Here is a 24,356-nt window from a genome sequence, read left to right as displayed (position 1 = left end):
TGTTCACAGGTGAAAGCACAGTCACATGGCATATAGCCAAGAACCCTTTCTACCAAGGCTGGCCTGGCAGAATCCCAGCTCTCATAAAACAGGCAGTCCCAAAGTCATAATCATCAGTGTCAGCTGGGGCTGCAACACTGTTTCTCTAATACATTCAGACTGTGAACATCTTTGAACCCAAAGCAAATGCTGACTCTGCCTTTTTCCTCAGGGAAGTAGTAGAAACCACAAGCGGAAATTCCTCCCGCTTCCCTCTTAATAGCTTATAAACCTATCTCCATCTACATCCATCTTCTCTTGCTTCCCATTATAATGAAGGAAGCTTCCTTCTTCCCATCAAAGGCTAATTCCTGCATGTGTACTGGAGCTTCTGTCGCATCTTGCCTTCTCAGTCACTTCACTTCTTCAGCTATCTCCTCTCTCCTGCAACTTTAATCTTCTCCATCAGTATTGGATCCTCCCTATCAGCATTTAAACACACTTTAGATTCTGGCATCAAAAAATAAACAACAAAACTGCCTCTCATCCTCACACCCCACTCTAGCACCACCATTTCTCTCCCTTCCGGTCGCAGCCATTTCTTTTTATTATTGTGCTTTAAGTGAAAGTTTACAGTTCAAGTCAGTTTCTCATACAAAACTTTATACCCCCCCAAAAAAACCCACTGCCGTCAAGTCGAATCCAACTCATTGCGACCCTACAGGACAGAGAACTACCCCATGGAGTTTCCAAGGAATGCTGGCAGATTGGAACTGCCAACCTGTTGGTTAACAGCTGTAGAACTTAACCACTATGCCACCATCTGAAAACCCTTTCATCTGAATTACACATCGGGGTCCCACTGAGACTTGAACTTGGATCGCTGGACTCTGAGTCCAGATTGCTCACCATTACACTATAGAACCACCTAAAAATTTATACACACATTGTTATGTGACCCTAGTTGCTCTCCCTACAATGTGACAGCATACTCCTCCTTTCCACCCTGCATTTCCAGTGTCCATTCAACCAGCTCCTGTCCCTCTCTGCCTTCTGATCTCACCTCAGGACAGGAGCTGCCGATTTAGTCTCATGTATCTACTTGAGCTAAGAAGCACACTCTTCACAACTATCATTTTATGTCTTATATATAGTCCAGTCTAATCTTTTTTTTTTTATCTTTGTCTAAAGAGTTGGCTTCGGAAATGGTTTTAGTTTTGGGCTAGCGGAGAGCTTGGGGGCTATGTGTTCTGGAGTCCCTCCGGTCTCAGACCATGAAGTCTGATCTTTTTACTAGAATTTGAGTTCTGCACCCCACTTTTCTCCTGCTCCATTAGGGACTCTCTGTTGTATTCCCTGTCAGGCCAGTTATTGTTGGTAGCCGGGCACCATCTAGTTCTGGTCTCAGGCTGATGGAGTCTCTGGTTTATGTGGCCCTTTTGTCTCTTGGGCTCATATTTTCCTTGTGTCTTTGGTGTTCTTCACGCTCCTTTGCTCCAGGTGGGCTGGGATCAACTGATGCCTCTTAGATGGCTGCTTGCTAGCTTTTAAGACCGAAGATGCCACTTATCAAAGTGGGATGAAGAACATTTTCTTAATAAACTTTGTTATGCCAGTTGACCTAGATGCTCCCTGAAACCATGGTCCCCAGACCACGCCAATGCTATTCTGTTCCTCAAAGTGTTTGGTTGTATTCAGGAAACTTCCTAGCTTTTGGTTTAGTCCAGCTGTGCTGACTTCCCCTGTACTGTGTTGTCCTTCCCTTTACCTAAGATAATTTTTGTCTGCTATCTATTTAGTGACTACTCCTTTCCCTCCCTCCCCACCCTCGTAACCATCAAAGAATGTTTTCTTCTGCATTTAAACCTTTTCTTGAGTTCTTATAATAATGGTTTTATACAATATTTGTCCTTTTGTGACTGATTAATTTCACTTGTCACAGCCATTTCTTGTAACAGTTATTTACACAGGCTCCTTCCATTTTTTTGTACATCTGGGGCCACATGTAGGCACCAGAATGTATGAGCTTTCAAAGGATACATGGAAATATTCAAGTCCTGAAAAAAAATTGTGTTAGCTCAATAATATAGAAGAAAACTACAAAATCAAAATTAGTATGTTTCTAGCAAAGTAAAGAATCATGTCAACTTCTTTACTAATTTCACAATTTATCATTCATAAAAATTTCATTACATTGAAAACAATCTGTAAGTTGGATTTTTCTCACCTCCTAAGAATTCCCACATATGCATAAACATTGAAGAGAAATTTTAGTTGATTATAAATTGAGTTACTTGTGGCAAAATAATTTCAAAAGCAAAACTATCAAAATCTTTTAAAAGTTTTCATTAAAATTACATATATATATGTAGTGTGGGACATTTGAATGCATTTAAATATGCTTATATGACATAGAGTGATATTTCCAACTTAGCATCTGCATTTGCTAAGGTCACTAATGACTTTCTCTCCCTCTTAGCCTGGCCAACTTCTCATTCTTTAGGTTTTAGTTTAAATGCCACTGCCTTAAACCCATTGCTGTCGAGTAGATTCCAACTCAAAGTGACCCTACAGGACAGAATAGAACGGCCCCACAGGGTTTCCAAAGCTGCAATCTTTATGGAAGCAGTCTGCCACATCTTTCTCCTTGTGAGCAGCTGGTGGGTTCAAATCCCCGACTTTTCAGTTAGCAGCTGAGTGCTTTAACCACAGTGTCACCAGGGCTCCTTACCACTTTCTTAGGGACACATATTCTGATACCCTTGACTAAGCAAGGTGTCCCCATTGTTCTTACAGCAACCTGTTTTCCCTTCATAGCACATCATATCACAATGGGACTAAAATATTATCACTAAGTTCCATTTCACCAGCTTGAAGCAAAAATGAAATAACATGCATGGTAGGATTCATGGCTGACAATTATCACTCAAAGTTAATCTATACATTTAGAGAAATCCTGACAAAAAAAATGCCACCAGCAGGATATTTATGGGGGAATAAGACAAGCTTACTTTAAAATTCATATGGAAAAATGAAAAAGCAAGACAGACAAGAAAATTCAGGAGGAAAAAAAGGAGAGGAGAGTAATGGATACTGGCTCTATTACAGAGTAAAATTAAAATATTTTATAAAGTTACAATAATTGAAAGGGTATGATACTGGTGCAATCAACATCAGTAAAACAGAATACCAAAAACCAACCAAACCCACTGCTGTCGAGTCGATTCCGACTCATACTGACCCTACAGGACAGAGCAGAACTGCCCCATAGAGTTTCCAAGGAGCACCTGGCGGATTTGAACTGCCGATATTTTGGTTAGCATCCATAGCACTTAACCACTATGCCACTAGGGTTTCCAGAATGGAATAAAACCCAAAAATAAACCTAAATACATATGGTTATTCTATATATTAAGGGTGCATTTCAAATCAATGGGGAAAATGAAGAATTATTCAATAAATAGTTAGAACAACCAGGTAGCTATCTAGAAAAAAAAAGGAAAGTTGGATTCTTACCTCATTTCTTACTCTAGGTTAAATTCAAAATGGATTGAAATCTTAAACTCAAGAAATAAAACCATTCCACTCGACTATGGCCCCTGGACACCCTGCTAACTCAGAACTGAAGCCACTCCCAAAGTCCACCTTTCAGTCAAAGATTAGACAGGCCTGTAATACAAACAATAACACACGTGAAAAATGTGCTTCTTAGTTCAGTCAAGTATAAGAGACCAAAAGGGCAACACCTGCCCAAAAACAAAGATGAGAAGGCAGAAAGGGACAGGAAAACTGGAAAAATGGACAATAGGAACCTGAGGCGGAAAGGGAAAGGAGGCGAGTGCCGATACATTGCAAGGATTACAACCAATGTCACAAAACAATTTGTGTATAAATTTTTGAATGAGAAATTAATTTGCCCTGTAAACTTTCACGTAAAGCACAACAAAGAAAAATAAATAAAAGTTCTCGAAGAAACAACAGAATTTATTTTTTATAATCTCAAAGTGGAAAATATTCTTTAAAGTATATCACAAAATTCAGGAGCTATAAAAAAGAAAATTTATAAATTTAACTACATTAAAATAACAAAATATTTTTGCACAGCAAAATCCCCATGATCAAAGGGGGAAAAAAATAACACAAAATATTTGCAGCTCATATGACAAAGAACTAATATGATGAACTCCCAAATTTAATAAAAAAAAAAGATTAATGGCCTAATAGAAAAAGGATATGAACAATCGGTTAATAAAAAAGGAAGTACAAATGTCTCTAACATGTATAAAAAGATATTTAACCCCACAAATAGTAAGAGAAACACTAATTAAAACTATACCAAACCAATCAGTTGCCATTGAGTCAATTCTGACTCATGGTGACCCTAGCGGACAGGGTAGAACTGACTCTTAGAGTTCCAAGGTTGTAATCTTTACGGAAGCAGATTACCACATCTTTCTCCCTGGGAGCGGCTGGTGGGTTTAAACCATTGACCTTTCGGTTAGCAGCCAAACACTTTTTACCCTGTGCCACCAGGGCTCCTTAATGGGTAACAGGAACACTGTTATTCACATATTAGCAGCTCAAAGTTTGAAAATATACTATTTGGTGAAGATGCGGGAAAACAGGTGTTCTCATACGTTGCTGGTGGGAGATTAAATTGGTTAAACTCTTTTGGAAATCAAGTTGGTAATATCTATCAAAATTATACATGTGCACCATCTGTGAACCAGCCCTCGACTTCTAATAATGTATTCTACGGATATATTTTTACATGAGTGAAATGACATATATACAAGGTTGTTTATTGCAGCACTGCTTATGAGAGCAAAAGATTAAAAATGGGCTAAATACCCCAATTCGAAACTGAGTAAATAAGTAAATTGTGATAATCTACACAAGGTAATATTATATAGCTAGTAAAAAGGCTGAAGAAGCACTTTACATTCTGAACTGGAACAATTTTCAAGACATACTATCTTAAAAAAGCAAATACAGATTTTGTGTAAAAGCGGGGGGGAGATATTTATCATATTCAATTTACTCTAAAATGTACCACAAGTGAAAAAATGCTGTCAGTTGTACCATATCACTATTGGCTGTGAGATGCATTCCGATTTCAGACTTGTTAAACTACAAAATGAGCCCTGGTAGCACAGTGGTTAAGACCTTGGATGCTAACCAAATGGTTGTCAGTTCAGATCCACCAGCCACTCCTTGGAAAACCTATGGGGCAGTTCTACTCTGTCCTATAGGGTCGCTGTGAGTTGGAATCGACTTGATGGCAGCAGGTTTTTAAACTTCAAAAAATGTGCTGCAGAATCTATGAAATGATACCTGTGTATGCGTGTATTTTATATATGCGTAGGTCCCTGGGTACTGCAAATGGTTAAGCACTTCATTACTAGCCAAAAGATTGGGGGTTTAAACCCACCCAGAGATGCCTCACAAGACAGCGCTGATGATCTGCTCCTGAAAAGCCACAGGTCTTGAAAACCCTGTGGAGCAGTTCTACTCTGAACATATGTGGTTACCATAAGGCAGGAAACAATTGTAGGGCAACGAACAATAACATTTATATTTGTATGTGTGTGTACATACATATTTGTCTATACATAAAATACCTCTGAAATGTTTTATAGGAATCATTCCCCTTTCTTAACTTTTAAGCCAAGTATTATTTTTCTTCACTTGTACGTAGGAACTTAATTTGACATTTTTCCATAAAAAGCAACTTTTCTAGACCAAGTAAAATGGGTAAATTTCCAGTTAACACCATGTCTAAGCTAAGCTAGGTGTGTGCTTATACCATGGTCTTGAGGGGCATCTAGCATAACTGGCCTAACATAGTTTATGAAGAAAATATTCTACATCTGACTGTGGTGAGCAGCCAAGTAAGATATGTCTGTTGGTCTCATTCTGTCTCGAACGAAGAAAAGTGACGAAAATCAAAGACACAAGGGAAAGATCAGTCCAAAGGACTAATGGACCAGAACTAACACAGCCTCCACGAGACTGAGGTCAGAACAACTAGATGGTGCCTGGTTACCACCACGGACTGCTCTGGCAGGGATCACAATAGGGGGTCCTGGATGGAGCAAAAGAAAAAATGTAGAGCAAAATTCAAATTCACACATACACACACACAAAAAAGACCAGGCTTGTGGGTCTGACGGAGACTGGAGAAATCCCAAGAGTATGGCCTCCAGACACCCTTTTAATTCAATACTAAAGTCAATCCTGAGGTTCCTCCTTCAGCCAAAGATTAGACACGTCTATTTTTTTATAGGGCAAACAGTAACACATGTGAGGAACGTGCATAGTAGTGCGATCATGTTTACAAGACTAAATGGGCACAGCAGCCCAAACACAAAATGAAGAAGGCAGGAAGGGACAGGAAAACCGGACGAATAGAAATAGGGAACTCAGGGTGGAGAAGGGGAGTGTTGACACATCACGGGTTTGGCAAGCAATGTCACAAAACAATTTGTGTGTTAATTATGTAATGACAAACTAATTTCCTCTGTAAACTTTTACCCAAAGCACAATAAAAAAAATAAAGACAACAAAGAAAGGAAAAAGAAAAGATGTGAGCTTAGGTTAAATAAAGGGTAGGGTCAAGAGGTGTTTGTCAGTTATAATACTAAGAATTTCTAGCAGTTTTCCTTAGCTTGTGGGGCTACAGCTACAACTTGGTATCACGCCACAGATTCGTGGTGTTACTATTACGTGTTCACATAACTCAGTCATATCATTCCCATCATCACCTCACTCTGACTATATCCTGGGTGATAACGACGAGATTAGATGTCACAGAAGGTCCACTTCTGGCTACATGCTTTCCAGTGTGCATAGTTATCCTAACAGCTTCTCCTCCTTCCAAATTTGATTTCTATTTCTCTCCCCCAGTTTACTGGCAGTAAGAATTAGGGAAGATCAAATAAGTTGTAAAAGGTTTGAGTGTGTGTGTGTGTGTATGTGTTTGGTTGGCTTTTGTTAATCTGCAAGACTACCCTCACTCTTGGACTTCTTTCAGAGATTAGGCAAAACGTATTCATGGCATTTTAAGGGAAGCTTTTTCACATTTAGTGCTGCAGCATTTGGAGAACTTTTTTTCATCACATGTTTATTCAGAATGACACACTACAAAGTAGCTTGAGTTTGAGGGAATTAATTGGTAAGCCAAATTATTAGCTTGCTATTAAGAAAATGTTGTAACCATTTATTTCACAGATATATCAACTAGATATTTTTAGAGCATTAACAGTGTGTGCTCTATGGTAATACAGATAGAAAGTTCATTTCTAGCTAATTTATCTTATACAAAAAAAAAAAAAAACCAGTTGCTGTTGTGTTGGTTCTGATTCACGGCATCCCAAGTGTGCAGAGTAGAACAGCACTCCTTCCATAGGGTTTTCAATGGCTGTGACCTTTTGGAAGCAGATTTCCAAGCCTTTCTTCTGAGAACCTCTGGGGGGTTCAAACTGCCAACATTGTGGATAGCAGTTGAGTACTTAACTGTTTGTGCCACCCAAGGGCTCCTACTTTTTATACATGTATATAAATATATATATAGTATTATTCAGTTTCAGATTATCTCTTGCTATAACTAAAAACATTGTTTCACCTAAAGCACAATAAAATTAAAAAAATAAGTACATAAAACCATTATTTGTAAAATCATTTTATCAAAAAGCTAATGCGCTATCATTGCCGACCATTCTGACCAGGGACACAATAAAATTTCCTGGATAGAATGGGAGAAAAATGTAGAACGAAACTCAAATTTCTAAAAAAGGCCAGACGTACTGGACCAATAGAGACTAGAGGAATCCCCAAGACTATCGCCCTAAAATACCCTTTGAACTTGGCACTAAAGCTATTCCTGGAGGTCACCTTTCAACCAAATAATAGATTGTCTTAAAAAATAAACAATATCACCTGTGAGGAATGTGTCCTTTAAACAATGAACTATATGAGGCCAAATGGTCAACAGTTACCCCAAGGCAAAGGTAAGAAGACAAGGAGGGGAAGGGAAGTTAGATCAATGGAAATAGAAGAAAGAGAATGGAAATATTTAGAATGCTGACACATTGTGAAAATTGGAACCAATGGCACGAACAATTTGTATAAAAATTGTTAAAGGGGAACCCTTATTCACTGCGTAAACTTTCACCCAAAACACAGTAAAATATTTTTTTAAAAGCTAATGCTTTTGAATGTTTAAAACTTCAAACAACGCAAAAGTGCATACATCTCTGACACAGCCTCAAAGGCTTTCTCCCTAGAGGTGAATACGCTTATAGTTAATCGTGTATTCATTCTGAAATACTGAATGCCTACAAGCATAGCCCCACTTTTTAAAAAAATATAAATGGCAACATACTATTTACATTACTATGCACCTCACTTTTTTTCCATTCAACAATATTTTTTAGAAATCATATCAGCATATAAACCAATCCTCATTCTTTTTAAAGCCTTTATAGAACTCCTTTGTATGGATGTACCACCGTTTATTTAGACAGTCTTCTGAGTCTTTTCTTATTATAAGTAATCTTGCAATGTATATCCTTTTATCTATGCTGTACTTGTCTACCATATCTAGTAAGATAAATTTATAAACGTAGAATTTATGGCTCAAAGGTCATTTGCATTTGTAATTTTGATAGATACTGCTAATCTCCAAAGAAATTATATCAATTTATAGTCTCAGTGTGGAGAAGTGGATATATGTCTTAAATAGAGCTTCCTGGGAAACAGACTCTGAGATGGAAATTTGTGTGCAGGAAATTTATTGGGGATTGCTGATGGGAATAACACCTAACGGAAAGAAAGCAGAATTAAGCAGAGGGCATGACCGAACTGCAATGCAGTCACAATAAACCCTCATGTGATGGATAACAGAAAATACAGAGAGAAATGCTGAAGATTTGTTGGCAGAAAACTTCCTTGATATTGTGAAAGATGAGAAGGTATCTATTCAAGAAGCTCGTCAAACCACACACAAGGGAGATCTGAAAAGAAAGTTCCCCAAGACATATTATAATCAAGCTTGCCAAAACCAAAGATAAAGAGAGAATTTTAAGAGCATCTAGGGATAAACAAAAAGTCATCTACAAAGGAGAGTCAATAAGACTAAGCTCTGACTATTCAGCAGAAACCATGCAGGTGAGAAGGCAATGAGACGACATATATAAGGCCTTGAAGGAAAAAAATTGCCAGCCAAGAATTATATATCCAGCAAAACTGTCTCTCAAATATGATGGTGAAATTAGGGCATTTCCAGATAAACAGCAGTTAACAGAATTTGTAAAAACCAAACCCAAATTACAACAAATACAAAAGGGAGTCCTCCAGTTAGAAAATCAATAACATTAGATAACAACCCAAGACTGGAACACAGGACAGAACAACCAGACATCAACTCAAATAGGGAAATTACAAAAATAAATCAAAGCTAAAACACTGCAAATAGAGAAACAGAGACGTCAATATGTAAAAGATGACCATATCAACACACAAAAAATGGACTAAATAATGCAGTCATAAAACTTCCATAAGGAAAGGATGTCAAGGCAATATGAAGAAATAGAAGAATGGTTTAAACTTAGAAAAAATAGAGGTAAATGCTAAGGTAACCACAAAGGAAACGAGTAATTCTACACATCAAAATAAAAAAAAAAGAAAAATATAAAGACTCAGCAAATGCAAAATCAACAACAATGAAAAAAGATGAAAATACAAAAAGGAAAATGACTCACCACAGAAAATTAAGTGGAACAAAGAAACTGTCAACAACACACACAAAAAAAATCAAAATAACAGCACTAAACTCATAAAAAAATCAAGAATTACGCTGAATGTTACCAGACTAAATGTACCAATAAAGAGACAGAGAGTGGCAGAATGGGTAAAAAAACACAATCCCTCTATATGCTGCCTAAAAGAGACTTATCTTAGACTCTAAGACACAAACTAAAACTCAAAGGATGGAAAAACATGTATCAAGCAAACAACAATCAAAAAAGAGCAGGAGTGGCAATATTAATCTCTGAGAAAATAGACTTTAAAGCAAAATCCACCACACCACAAAGGATATGGAAGGAAACTATATAATGATTAAGGGGTCAATACACCAGGAGGACATAACCATAATAAATATTTACACACCCAATGACAAGGCTCCTATATAAATAAAACAAACTCTAACAGCATTGAAAAGAGAAACAGACAGCTCCATGATAATAGTAGGAGACTTCGACACACAACTTTTGGTGAAGGACAGAACATCCAGAAAGAAGCTCAGTAAAGACACAGAAGATCTAAATGCCACAATCAACCAACTTGATCTCATAGACGTATACAGGACACTCCATCCAACAGTAGCCAAGTATACTTTCTCTTCTGACACAGATGGAACATTCTCTAGAACAGACCACATATTAGGCCACAAAGCAAGCCTTAACAGAATCCAATACATCGAAATATTACAAAGCATCTTTTCTGACCATAAAGCAATAAAAGTAGAAATCAATAATAGAAAAAACAAGGAAAAAAATATCAAATACATGAAAACTAAACAACGCCTTGCTCAAAAACTACTGGGTTATACAAGAAATCAAGGACGGAATAAAGAAATTCACAGAATCAAATGATAATGAAAACACATCCTACCAGAACCTTTGGGACACAACAAAAGCAGGGCTCAGAAGTTGACTATAGCAATAAATGCACGCATCCAAAAATAAGAAAGTGTAAAAATCAAAACATTAACCCTACAACTTGAATAAATAGAAAGAGAGCAGCTAAAATAACCCATGGGTACTGGAAGAAAAGGAATAATAAAAACTAGAAAAGAAATAAATGAAATAGAGAATAGAAAAACAATTGAAAGAGTTAAAAAGACGAAAAGCTGGTTCTTTGAAAAGATCAACAAAATCAATTAACCATTGGTCAAACAGACAAAAGTAAAACAAAAGAGGAAGCAAATAACCTGAATAAGAAATGAGTTGGGCAATATCACAACAGACCCAACTGAAATTAAAAGAATCACAATAGAATACTATGAAAAACTGTGCTCCAACAAATTTGAAAATCTAGAGGAAATGAACAAATTTCTACAAACACACTACCTACCAAACTAACACAAACAGAGGTAGAACAACTAAATAAACCAACAACAAAAGAAGAGATTGAAGAGGTAATTTAAAAACTCTCCCCCTCAAAAAAAAAAAAAGCCCTGGCCCTGATGACTTCACTGGAGAATTCTACCAAACTTTCAGAGAAAAGTTAACACCAGTACTACTATAAGATATTTCAGAGCACAGAAAAGGATGGAATTCTCTCGAACTCATATGATGAAGCCAGCGTAACCCTGACACCAAAACCAGGTAAAGACACCACAAAAAAAGAAAATTACAGACCTATATCCCTCATGAACACAGACACAAAAATCCTCAACAATATTCTAGCCGACAGAATTCAACAATATATTAAGAAAATAATTCACCATGACCATGTGGAATTCATACCAGGTATGCAGGGATGGTTCAACATGAGAAAAACAATCAATGTAATCCATTACATAAATAAAACAAAAGATAAGAACCACATGATCCTATCAATTGATACAGAAAAGGCATTTGACAAAGTCCAACATCCATTCATGATAAAAACTCCCAGCAAAATAGGAATAAAAGGGAAATTCCTCAACATAATAAAGGGCATTTACACAAAGCCAGGAAACCCTGGTGGCATAGTGGTTAAGTGCTACAGCTGCTAACCAAAAGGTCAGCAGTTTGAATCTGCCAGGTGCTCCTTGGAAACTCTACGGGGCAGTCCAACTCTGTCCTGTAGAGTTGCTATGAGTCAGAATCGACTCGACAGCAGTGGGTTTGGTTTTTTTCTTTTTTTTTGGTTATACAAAGCCAACAGCCGATATCATCTTAGATGGACAGAGTCTGAAAGTGTTCCCCTTGAGAACAGGAACCAGACAAGGATGCCCTTTATCACCACTCTTATTCAACATTGTGCTGGGGTCCTAGCCAGAGCAATAAGGCAAGAAAAAGAAATAAATAACATCCAGATTGGTAAGGAAGAAGTAAAAGTATCCTTACTGAAAAATGATATGATCTTATGCAGAGAAAATCCCAAAGAACCCACAAGAAAACTAGTGGAACTAATAGAAGTTTTCGGCAAAGTCAAGATACAAGATAAACATACAAAAATTATTTGGATTTATCTACACCAACAAAGAGAACGTCAAAGAGGAAATCACCAAATAAATACCATTTACAATAGCCCCCAAGAAGACAAAATACATAGAAATATATCTAACCAGAGACATAAAAGATCTCTACAAAGAGAACTACAAAACACTACTGCAAGAAACCAAAAGAGACCTACGTAAGTGGAAAAACATACCTTGCTCATGGACAGGAACACTCAACACTGCGAAAACCTCAATTCTACCCAAAGTGATCTACAGACACAATGCAATCTCGATCCAATTTCCAATGACATTTTTTAACAAGATGGAGAAACAAATCACCAACATCATAGAGAAAAGAGGCCCTGGAGAAGCATTACTGAAGAGGAAGAACAAAGCAGGCCGCATGCTACCTGATTTTAGTAACTATTATACTGCCACTGTAGTCAGAACAGCCTGGTAGTGGCACAACAACAGATACATAGGCCAATGGACCAGAATTCAGAGTTCAATCATAAATTCACCTACCTATGAGCAGATGATATTTGACAAAGCCCAAAGTCTGTTAAAGGGGAAAAAGACAGTCTCTTTAACAAATGCTGGCATAACTGGATATATCTATCTGCAAAAAAAATGAGACAAGAACCCTACCTCACACCACATACAAAAACTAACTCAAAATGGATCAAAGGCCTAAATATAAAATCTAAAATGATAAAGATCAAGGAAGAAAAAATAGGGACGACACTAGGAGCCCTAATACATGGTATAAACAGAATACAAAACATAACTAACAATGCACAATCACCAGAAGAGAAACTAGGTAACTGGGAGCTCCTAAAAATCAAACACACTCATCAAAAGCCTTCACCAAAAGAGTAGAAAGACAACCTGCAGACTGGGAAGAAAAATCTGGCTACAACATACCTGATCAGGGTCTAACATTTAAAATCTAAAAGATCCTGCAAAACCTCATTAACAAAAAGACAACCCAATTAAAAAAAGAGCAAAGCATATGAACAGGCACTTCACCAAAGAAGACATTCAGGCCGCTAACAGATACATGAGGAAATGCTCAGGATCATTAGCCATTAGAGAAATGCAGATCAAAACTACAATGAGATATCATCTCACCCCAAAAAGGCTGGTATTAATCCAAAAAACAGAATATAATAAATGTTGGAGAGGTTATAGAGAGACTGGAACACTTATACACTGCTGGTGGGAATGTAAAATGGTGCAATCAATTTGGCACTTCCTTTAAAAACTAGAAATAGAAATACTATATGATCCAGAAATCCCACTCCTTGGAATATATCCTAGAGAAGTAAGACCCTTTTCACCAACAGATATATGCACACCCAGGTTCACTGCAGCACATCACAATAGCAAAAAGATGGAAATAATTTATGTGCCTACCAACAGACAAAGGAATAAACAAATTATTGTATATTCACACAATGGAACACTACACAAGGATAAAGAACAATGATGAATCCGCAAAATATCTCAAAACATGGATGAATCTGGAAGACATTACACTGAGTGAAACTAGTCAGTCACAAAAGGACAAATATGGTGGGAGACCGCTATTATGAGAACTCAAGAAGAGGTTTAATCACAGAAGTAAACATTCTTTGATGGTTAGAGGGTGGGGAGTGAGAGAAAGGGGTATTCATTAACTAGATAGTTGACAAGAATTGTCTTAGGTGAAAGGAAGGACAACACACAGTACAGGGGAAGTCAGCACAACTGGACTAAACCCAAAGCTAAGAAGTTTCCTGAACATAACCAAACACTTGGAGGGACAGAGTAGCAGGGGAAGGGGCCTGGGAACCATGATTTCAGGGCACATTTTGGTCAATTGGCATAACAAAGTTTATTAAGAAAACGTTCTGCATACCAGTTTGGTGAGTGTCATCCGGGGCTTTAAAAGCTTGTAAGTGGTCATCTAAGATGCATCAATTGGTCCCAAGCCACCTGGAGCAAAAGAGAATGAAAAACAGTAAGGACACAAGGAAAACATTAGCCCAAGATACAAAAGGGCCACATAAACCAGAGACTCCATCAGCCTGAGACAAGCAAAACTAGATGGTGGCCAGCCACCACCAGTGACCACCCTGATAGGGAACACAACAGAGAGTACCTGACGGAGCAGGAGAAAAGTGTGGTGCTAAACTCAAATTCACATAAAAAGACCAGATTTAATGGTCTTACTGAGTCTAGAGGAACCTCAGAAGACACGGCCCCCAGACTCTCTGTTAACCCAGAATTAAAACCATTCCTGAAGCCACCTCTTAAGACAAAGATTAGACTGGACTGTAAAACATAAAATACTACTCATGAAAATTGTGCTTCTTAATTCAAATAGATACATGAGACTGAATGGGCAGCTACTGTCCGAAGGTGGGATTCAAAGGCAGAAAGGGATAGGAGCTGGCTGAACATACACACGAAACCCAGGGGTGGAAAGGGAGAGTGTGCTGTAAGATTACAGGGATTGCAACTAGGGTCACATAACAACATGTGTATAAATTTTTGCACGAGAAATTAACTTGAGCTGTAAACTTTCACCTAAAGTGCAATAAAATAAATTAAAAAGAAAGTGAAAAGATACCCACAGGATGGGAGAAAATATTTGCACATCATATATCTGATACCGAAAAACAAAAAAGCAAAACCCACTGCCATGGAGGCGATTCTGACTCATAGCAAACCAATTGGACAGAACAGAAATGTCCCATAGGGTTTCCAAGGCTGTAAATCTTTGCAGAATGAGACCGCCACATCTTTCGCCCACAGAGCAGCTGGTATGTTCAAACTGCCTACCTTTCGGAGAGCAGCTGAGTGCTTTAACCACTGCAATACCTGGGCTCCTCAGATACCTGATAAGGGTCTAATATTAAGACCTCTTACAACTCAACAAGAAAAAGACAACCAAATTTAAAAAACAGTCACTTCCTCAAAGAAAATGTACAAATGGCCAATAAGCACACTAAAGGATGCCCAATGCCACTAGTCGTTAAGGGAAAACCAAGCCCGTTTCTCTCGAGTTGGTACTGACTAATATCGACCCCATACGACAGGGTAAAACTGTCCCACAGTGTTTCCAAAGAGCTGCTGGTGGATCTGAACTGCCGACCTCCTGGTTAGCAGCCACCAGGGCTCTCCTTAGTCAATGGAAATGCAAATCAAAATCACAAGATACTGCTATACACCCACTAGAAAATTTGTAATTTAAAAAACAAAAAGTAACAGGTGTTGGCAAGGATGTAAACTAAAACCCTTATGGATTGCTGGTAGGAATGTAAAATGTGGTAATGACTGTAGAAAATAGTTTGGTGATCCCTTAAAAAAGTTAAGTATTACCCTACCCAGTAAAAGTATCACCCTATAACCCAGAATTCCACTCACGGGTACATATCCAGGAGAACTGAAAGCAGGAGTTCAAACAAAACTTTCTACATGAATGCTCATAGCAGCATTATTCAGTTAAATAGTGGGAACAACCCAAGTATCCATCCACTGAACGAATGTATTAATAGAGTACAGTCATACAATTAATTATTAAAGAAAAAAAATTATTAGTTGGCCTTAAAATGGGATGAAGTTCTGGTACATCCTACAACATGGATGAATCTTGTAAATATTATGCTAAGTGAAAGTAAAAACTAGTTGCCTGGAGTAGATTCCCACACATTACAACCATATGTGAAAGAAGTCGGACAAAAAAACCCACATATTTTATGAAATTCTAGAGTAGCCAAATCCATAGAAACAGAAAGGGCCAGGGCCTAGGGGAATGAGGGAATGGAGAGTCATTGCTTAACGGGTATGCTTTTATTTTGGGCATGATGAAAATGTTTTGGAATAGCTAAAACGACATAACCTTGTGAATATTCGAAAAGCCACTGTATTGTACGTTTTAAAATCACTAAAATAGAGAATTCTATGTTAAGTGAGTTTTCCAATTTTTTAAAAGTTAGGAAGATGTCAGCATTTTTTTTTTTTTTTGCAAGTAACTGAAGTATGAAAACATACAAAAAATGGCGGTGGCGCTTATCGGATCACGTGACCTACCATTGCTTTCTTCCCACTTTCACGATCATCCTTTCCGTCAGAGCATGCGCATAGCCTTAATCCCCTCCCCCGCACATTGTCAACCGAAGCCTTCGTAACGCTTCTTGGACGCGCTTTACTTGTAGCCGGGTCGTGAAAGGGACGAGTGTAAGGAAGAGGAGCCGGGGAGCGCGCACGTAAAGCGTGTTCTCGTAAGCGCCGCTCCTTCGAAGATGGGGAGGAGGGGAGTGGCGTGGAGGAAGAGGGGGGAAGTTGGCGCATGCGCTCAAGGCTGACGGGTTTGAAATGGCTTCGCTGCTAACCCGGAGCCGACTCAGGTGAAGGTCTGGCTAGCGCGGTCGGAGCGGTGGGCTGCCGAGCCGGGGTTTTTAACATCCTACCGGATCTGCGGAAGGGTCGGGACGACTGTTTCGGAAGCACTGCGGCTCCAGGCCGGCGACGGTGGGGCTCTCGTGGGACGCAGGCGGGAGGGACGCGCGCGGCCCCTTTTGTACGAGTCGGAGCAGGCCCCGCGCGACCGGCCCCTCCCCCACCGCCTCGCCGGTCCCTCGCGGCCCTTGAGGCGGGCCCAGCTCCTCGGAGCCTCGGCCGGCGGCCCGCGATCGCAGCCCCGGCGTCTTTAGCCGTCCGGCCTCCGGGCTCGGCTCCTCGGGACGAGTCGCCGTGGTGCGCGTTGTGGAGGGAGGATGGAGGCTTTCTCTTTCTTCCCCGGGGGTTAAGGGCCCAGGGCCGTCGGTACCCCCTTCTGGCGGTTCCGTCCCGGCGTCTGGGATGGAGGATTCCACCTGGCGTGGTCTCCGGCCCACGAGGACCTGGGGTGGAGGAAGGTGGATGGCAGAACTCGGGGCCACCCGATTCGCGCAGAGTGGGGGTGGTGGCGTGGGCGGAGACCTTCGCCTTTTCTGGCTCTTTGCGGGGGGGCGAGGGAAGGCGCCCCGGAGGCGCAGTGGTTAAAGCGCTCGGCTGAAAGGTCGGCGGCCAAAGCACCAGCCGCTCCGCGGGAGCAAGATGTGGCAGTCTGCTTCCGTAAGGTTTACAGCCTGGGAAGCCCTGTCGTGCCGTTCTGTCCTACACGGTCCTGTCCTATACATCTCTCCCCTGTGTGGTCGCTGTAGGTCCGAATAGACTCCTTGGCAGTGGGTTTGGGTTTTTTGGGGGGGCGGGGAGAGGTCTTCGCCGTGATTATCTTCAACTACCTTTCCTGTTCCCTGGTTCCTTCCTTGCTCTAACCCAGACCCAGTGCCGTCGAGTCAATTCCTGGGTAAAATGTTCGTTATTTAAATGATATTCTTAAATACCTTTATTCGAAATCTCGTGGCTCCAGTTTCCGTTATTGGTGTGACTGCGACTCTGGCCCTAATCCCCAACCCACTGCCAAAAGAAACACGCAGGCTCTGTATCCTTTTATCGTAAAGTTGTGAACTTGTTAAGAATCGGGGTGGCTAGGTCTTCCGTTTAAACGTGACAGCTTGTAGTCGCAGACCGAAGTGCTTTTCTTGTAAGTCAACTCCTAATGTCATCTTTTAAAATTGGTACCTTTGGTGAACTGTAAAGAGTCCCGGTTGCGCAGTGGTTAAGTTCTCGGTTGCTGACCTAACCAAAAAGTGGTTCGGAGCCCCGGAAGAAAGATGTGGCAGTTTGCTCCGGTAAACATTAGAGCCTTGGAAACCTTGTGGGGCAGTTCTGCTCTGTCTGTAGGGTTGCTGAGACAGAATCGCCTGGATGGCAATGGTTTTGTTTTGTTTTTTTTTTAATGGACTATCTGATGTGAAACGTTTTTGCTGCATTTCAGTTGTCCCTTTGCTCCTTTTCTACTTGCAGTTATTTATTCTTAGACCTACAAAGATGTCCTTGACAAATGTTTCTTTAAACAGCCTTTTGTGATATTTGTGCTTTGACGACTTTAAAATGTGGATCCTTTCTTAATAGATCGCTGCTATAGAAGAAAAACAAGAGGTTTTTTTTCCCCCCTTGGATCATGGCTCAGTTTGGAGGACAGAAGAATCCGCCATGGGCTACTCAGTTTACAGCCACCGCGGTGTCACAGCCAGGTCAGGCTCCTGAACGCATGTACTGTAAACGTGTGGAGGACGTGTTATGTGATTTAGCCTGTGCATAATATTGTAAAATGCTCATTAATTATGTATCTTTTCTTTAAGTTTCTCTGTAAAGCTCTTTTTAAAAAGATGATCAGCGAGCAAAAAAATGTGTTTTAGTCAACAATTTAGCCAGTTTTTGTTTTTAAATACCTTAAATTGATTAATTTTTAATTGACTTTAATTATCTTAGAAGTTAACAGCCATTCATTCATCAAATATAGACTATACCCTGTTTGGCATGTTAACTCTGTGTATTCATAAGTTATGTTTAAAAGTAAATGTATTTGAAAGCCATACTTTACTAACAGTGGTTTTCAGTTGTCTTTTTAAAGTAGAAAAATGAACTCTAAGGAAGGAAATTATCACTAAAATTGTCGTAAAAGGAGCAAATGAACATTTAAATTTTCAAAACACAAAGTAAACAAAAATTTTTTATTGTTTAGGGCTCATCTGTTTGTTTTTGTAAATTTCTTCCTTTTGCTCCTAGGAAGAATTCTTACCGGTTTTTTACTTTATTGATTGAATCTTAAAGTCTTTAGCTTCTCTCTTATAGCACTGCATTTTTTACTTGAATATAATGCACATAGCATTTAGGAATTTCAAATGAGTTTCCAAGGACCCTACTGAATGATATTTTGAGTTTCTTTCAGTATCCAGAAAAATTGCAGCTTATTCTGTTAACTTGAATACTTATAAAAAAAAATTATGGTACATCTAATAGTCTTTGCTGCATTTTACCTACTTAAAATATCTATTATGTAACTGGAGGTCAGTTGCAGAGAGACTGCAATCTTCTAACTTAGTGTTCTAAAATTTGGTGGAAATGATTATCTAATTATCTAGGTGACCTTTCTCATTCCTTTTACCATAAAAATCCTTGAGTAAGTTCTAAATGAAACTCAACTCTAGATGGACATTGTTTTGATTAAAAGAAATGGTTACTTTAGGGACTTTATTTGGGGGATTAAATGGTCAGTGGTTATTTTGCAGACACCTGAAAATAATGGGAAAAGATTGTATTTATTCAGATCCAAATATTTCTCTGCTGTGTTAAAAGTACAGACGGTGGGTTCAGACATAGCAATAATTGTGAGGCTGGCACAGGACTGTTGTACATAGAGTCACTGTGAGTCGGAATTGACAGCGCCTAACAACAGCGTTAAAGGAGAAACTGGTACTGACTTAGTTTTAATGAAACAGGAATTATTAGCAACTAATATCCAGAAGCTGGTGCTGTGTACCGGCACTTTGATAAACTAAACATGTTCTAGCAGATTTTCTCTGCATATAATTTGTTTTAGATTCGTAATATCTATATTGTGTCAATAAAATAGCTGTTATGGTGATATTGTAGTGTCCATAGTTCTTACCACTTATATTTGCATGTGTGTTATACTCCTGTATTTTCATTGTAAAACTGAGAAAAGGAGGCCAGAGTTTTATGGAACTTGTCAAAGGCAAAGTCAGTAGTGAATATAGGTATTCTCTTTCCATATTTGGCTCTCCATATTTGGCAATAGAGATTTCAAATGTAAATAGTGGGATTTGTGTAAACAGAGCTTATATTTGTGCTGTATGAAATTATTTATGGGCTTTGTTGGACTTCTCAGTCAGAATTTTTCCGAATCAAAAGTTTGCTGACTTATTGTGACTTCAGAAAATAGGCAGTGTTTTGTGTCTAAGCTTAGCTTTTACCATAAAAATCCTTGAGTAAGTTCTAAATGAAACTCAATTCTAGATGGACATTGTTTTGATAAAAAATATAATTTTGGGGTGCTACATTTTTTAGCACCCCAGATGATGAATGAGTTCCGTTCCTAAGCTTGTCTTTAAGTTGAATTTGTACTTAAATTAGAACGGTTATATACAGTTCATATCTAACACCAGTTAATCAGATGTTTGTGTTAGTGTATAGCGTACCTTTGAATGCATAAAATATATTAAACACATACAGAAAATACTAGACACTTCCAGATACACTAAACCATCTTTAATGTAACAATACAATAATAATGTTTTAATCTGTGTCACAAAGAGCGCCTCTCCGTTATTAGGAACCATTGTAGGTACCTTGAATTTTTTATATAGAAGGCTTTATGGGGCTTGGTTGGTCACTGCAAGTTGGACATCCGTAACCTGGGACTGCCTGTACTTCTTGAAAGCTAAGTATTTCCTTACCTTTCTTTTAAAGTGCTCTTTGTAACTAATTCTTTACTCATTAGAGTTTCTCAGAGCCAAGCAAATTTCTTTCAAAGTTCAATCTTTTTCATTTCCGTGGCAAAGTATGTCTTGTTTACACCTAATTTTAATGGAGAACATTTTAACTTGTGCTTGACTCCTGAAGTTTTCTCCAGGCAGCTTCAAATACAATTTGAGGAAAATTTCTGCAAAGAACATTAAAGGACTTTAGGGTAATTGTGTATGTGTCAATTATAGTCTATTTTCTAAAAATGCAACTGTTAAAATATGCTAGATATGTTAGTGTCAGAGGCCACTGTCAGATCCAATAGTCACACAACAGAAAAGGGTTAACCAAATTACTCAACTCAAATAAAATATATTAATTTTTGTACCTGTACTTCTGACTCAGTTTCTCCTGAGAGCAATATAAAAACTCCCGTTCAGTTTCCTCTATGTACATGACATAGCATGGTTTTGTTCAGGCAATGGCTTTGTTATTCAATTTTCTTAGATTATTTTGTATTTGTACTAACTTTTTAAAGAATTCTTGGAAATTTGAAATTTTCATTGTGTTCGCACAGATGAAATTTTAGTGTTTTCACGCAGATCACACATTTAAAATAATGTTCAAAACTTCAGTGAAAGCATGAAGACTAGCAGTTATTGCTGAAATCTGTTATAAAATTGAAGGTTTTTGAATTATTTCTTATTAATTTTAATATTGAGCCTGTTCAAGTAAGGAGAGTTTGTAATTCCTAGGTATCACGTCTTTCATTTGTAATTTTATTTTAACCGTCATATTTGATCGAATGTTAAACTTTGACCTTTTTCCCGTTTGAACGTGTCTCAGATTTACCCCTTCTTCATTTCACATTTAGGCCTTATGCTTGTCATATTTGGATAACTGCATTTAGCAACAGCTTTCTCTTGCTCCCATGCCAAAGTTTCTCACCTGTCAGGCCCTTCTGTTCCTTTCCCAGGTCTTGTTATATGTTATATATCTTGTTATATGGTATTTATCAACACAGATCCCTCACTTCAGTGAGGAAGCTCTTTTCCTCATCTTTCACTTGGTGGAGATGCTTATCTTTTTTGTCCTTTATTTCGTTCTGACTGCTTGCTTCTATTTGCTTTTCTCTCTTGCCAACTGGGTATGCTGCAGCTTATTTCTCCTGAGCTCCAATGCACCTGTCAGATGTGATCTTCCTAAAGCATAGTTCCTATTGAAATTACAGCATTTTTCAAAGCTGGATGGAACCTGAGCTAGAGTCTGTCCCAACTCTTTTCTCTAAGAGATAAAGAAATTGAGGCCCAGAAAGGTACAGAAATTTGTTTTAAGATCTCTCAGCAAGTCATAGCAGAGTCAGTTTTGGGACTCCAGAATTGCGGTTCATTACGTCTTCCATTATTCCCTCTTATTCATCTGCAGAAATATCTTCCAGGAGTTCTAGAATATAGTTCAGACTTCTTAAGGGTAATATTCAAGGGCTTCTTTTTTTCTACTTTTCCAACCCTATTTCTCCTACACGGTGATGTATTTGTTCTTTTCTTACTGTTCAGCCTGTTTTTCATCTCCTACGTGAAATGCCAGTGACAGTCATACTAGAAAAATACTAGGGACCAGAGCTTTTAGATGTGAAAATTTAATAGTTTTCTATTGTATAAAGAGACTGTGGGGGAGGGGCAATGAGAGAGGTGTTTGACAAATCACTGGCTGAATCTTAAAATGGTCTTTAGCTCAATTACATTGACTAGGGGTATCTTGTTTTACACTACCTTTTTTGTCAATAATACTACTTTTTAAATTTCATGCTTACGGAATATTTTACTTATCATATATATTTTGCATGTATCTCTTCAAAATACGCAAGTATTTTGTTATTATTGTTAGTTGCCGCTGAGTTGATTCCGACTCATTGCAACCTCATGTGTGCAGAGTAGAACTGCTGCATAGGGTTTACAAGGCTGTGACCTTTCCGAAGCAGATTGCCAGGCCTGTCTTCTGAGACGACTCTAGGTGGGTTAGAACCACCAACCTTTCAGCTTAATAGTCAAGCACTTAACCATTTGCGCCACCCAGGGAGTCTAGGTGCTTGCTTATTAGTCATGCTGTATGCTAGGTAAACTTAAAATTATTAGAACCTTGAATATGAAAAAATTTTGGTATGATATAGAATTTCGTTACCACCATGTATCTATCAGTTTGTTGTACTTTGGTGGCTTTCATGTTGCTGTGATACTGGAAGCTCATGTTTCTCATGCTTTTGTAAAAGAAGCAGCCAGATATGTTACTTGACTAAAATAAAAATATTTACGTGTATATGTATATAATTGCAAAAATATGAAAATGTGGGAATGTATTTAACAGATCAGACCTCTTCTCAACCATTTCTTTTGACCATTTTTAAGGTGACTATATTGTAGCTATAGAGAAAAAATGAACTAATTCAGGAACACAGGTGATTGAAGCCGATATCAATACCCGTGTTTTAAATGTGAGTCTGCTTTTCCTGCCTCCTCGTTCTGGCCTGGTCGGCCTTTAAATCCCCATCACTTGAATTAGCTGCTCAGATTTGAAGATTCCCGGTCTTTTCCATACACAGAATGGCTGATCTGTATATGCTTCACTTACATTAGTTATCCCTTGATAGAGTTGCGTGTTTCCAACCCATAATTTGGTAGAAAAGGAAGATTGCTGCTGGTATGGGACTTGTTTAAACACTGCTTCTGCTGTATTATAGCAAATCGTCTCTGAAACTTTTTCTAAGAGTAAAAAGTGCACATAAAATCTACTAAGGTTTGTTGTTAATACGTATTTTTTCCTCATCCTCTAAGCCTGTCTGGCTTGTGGTCTCATCTAGTGAGAGCTGATATGGCAGACTGTCCTGTTTACTTTTGACCGGTGGGTATTAGCATAAAACCAAAACCAAACCCGTTGCCATCCAGCCTATTCCAACTCATAGCCACCCTAGAGGACAGAGTAGAACTGCCTCCATAGGGTTTCCAAGGCTGTAAATCTTCACTGAAGCAGGTTGCCATGTTTTTCTCCCCCGGATTAGCTGGTGGGTTTGAACTGCCGACCTTTCGGTTAGCAACCAGGGCCTAACCACTGTACTACCAAGACTCTGTCTGTAAAGATTATAGCCTTGGAAACCCTGTGGGGGAGTTCTGCTCTGTCCTGTAGGATCCCTGTGAGTTGGAATCGACTCGACAGCAACAGGTTTAGTTTGGATTTTTCCTAAAAAATACTTTGTAGGTTTGGTTGGGTTTATTCTGAAGTATGATTTTATAGAACACTCATGATATGAATTATTTGATATAAAACCTATGACATCTGGGGTGGGACGTGCATCCATTAAATTCAATAAGCATTACTAAAATTGTTCTTTTAGTTTTTTTTTTTTTTTTTTTTACTAACCAGTGGCAAACCTTGATACACAACTAAGCATCCATGGAAAATTCCTAGAAGGGACTCATTTTAATTTTTTTTAATTTTTTATTTTAATCTCATTTTAGCTGCATTGGGTGTTCAGCAGCCCTCACTCCTTGGAGCATCTCCTACCATTTATACACAGCAAACTGCGTTGGCAGCAGCAGGCCTTACCACACAAACTCCAGCCAACTACCAACTAACTCAGACTGCGGCGTTGCAGCAACAAGCCGCGGCCGCAGCAGCTGCATTGCAACAGGTGAATCTTCAAGAGGTTGTAACGTGACAGAGAAAACTGTAGAAAATCTGCATAGCTAGGCTCACTACTATCACTTTTTAATGAATGAAGGAAGAATTTTAGGCCTTTATTATGCTTTTG

At 38.7% G+C, this 24,356-nt stretch overlaps 2 protein-coding genes across 9 annotated transcripts in view; one reads left to right on the top strand and one right to left on the bottom strand.

Annotated features, from left to right (window-relative positions):
* Nucleotides 1-16,375, bottom strand: part of LOC126059477 (graves disease carrier protein) — a 281,521-nt gene extending 265,146 nt beyond the window's left edge. Inside the window, exons 1-2 of one of the 2 annotated variants that reach the window (XM_049855148.1) lie at nucleotides 16,268-16,375; nucleotides 14,091-14,167 (exon numbers count right to left, since the gene is read on the bottom strand). In XM_049855148.1, coding sequence (XP_049711105.1) covers nucleotides 14,091-14,138 — 48 coding nt within the window. In that variant the 5' untranslated portion in view covers nucleotides 14,139-14,167; nucleotides 16,268-16,375. Of the gene's footprint in view, nucleotides 1-14,090; nucleotides 14,169-16,267 lie in introns of those variants that run through there. The other variant, XM_049855150.1, reaches the window with a different exon arrangement.
* Nucleotides 16,376-16,497: 122 nt separating this feature from the next.
* Nucleotides 16,498-24,356, top strand: part of CCAR1 (cell division cycle and apoptosis regulator 1) — a 41,180-nt gene continuing 33,321 nt past the window's right edge. For 6 of the 7 annotated variants that reach the window (XM_049855163.1, XM_049855162.1, XM_049855160.1 and 3 more), the window contains exons 1-3: nucleotides 16,618-16,708; nucleotides 18,197-18,318; nucleotides 24,064-24,236. In XM_049855163.1, coding sequence (XP_049711120.1) covers nucleotides 18,246-18,318; nucleotides 24,064-24,236 — 246 coding nt within the window. In that variant the 5' untranslated portion in view covers nucleotides 16,618-16,708; nucleotides 18,197-18,245. Of the gene's footprint in view, nucleotides 16,585-16,617; nucleotides 16,709-18,196; nucleotides 18,319-24,063; nucleotides 24,237-24,356 lie in introns of those variants that run through there. The other variant, XM_049855159.1, reaches the window with a different exon arrangement.

This window comes from Elephas maximus, chromosome 16 (genome assembly GCF_024166365.1).
Source record: "Elephas maximus indicus isolate mEleMax1 chromosome 16, mEleMax1 primary haplotype, whole genome shotgun sequence".
NCBI classification, from domain to species: Eukaryota; Metazoa; Chordata; class Mammalia; order Proboscidea; family Elephantidae; genus Elephas; species Elephas maximus.
This window is presented reverse-complemented; position numbering and strand designations above follow the sequence as displayed.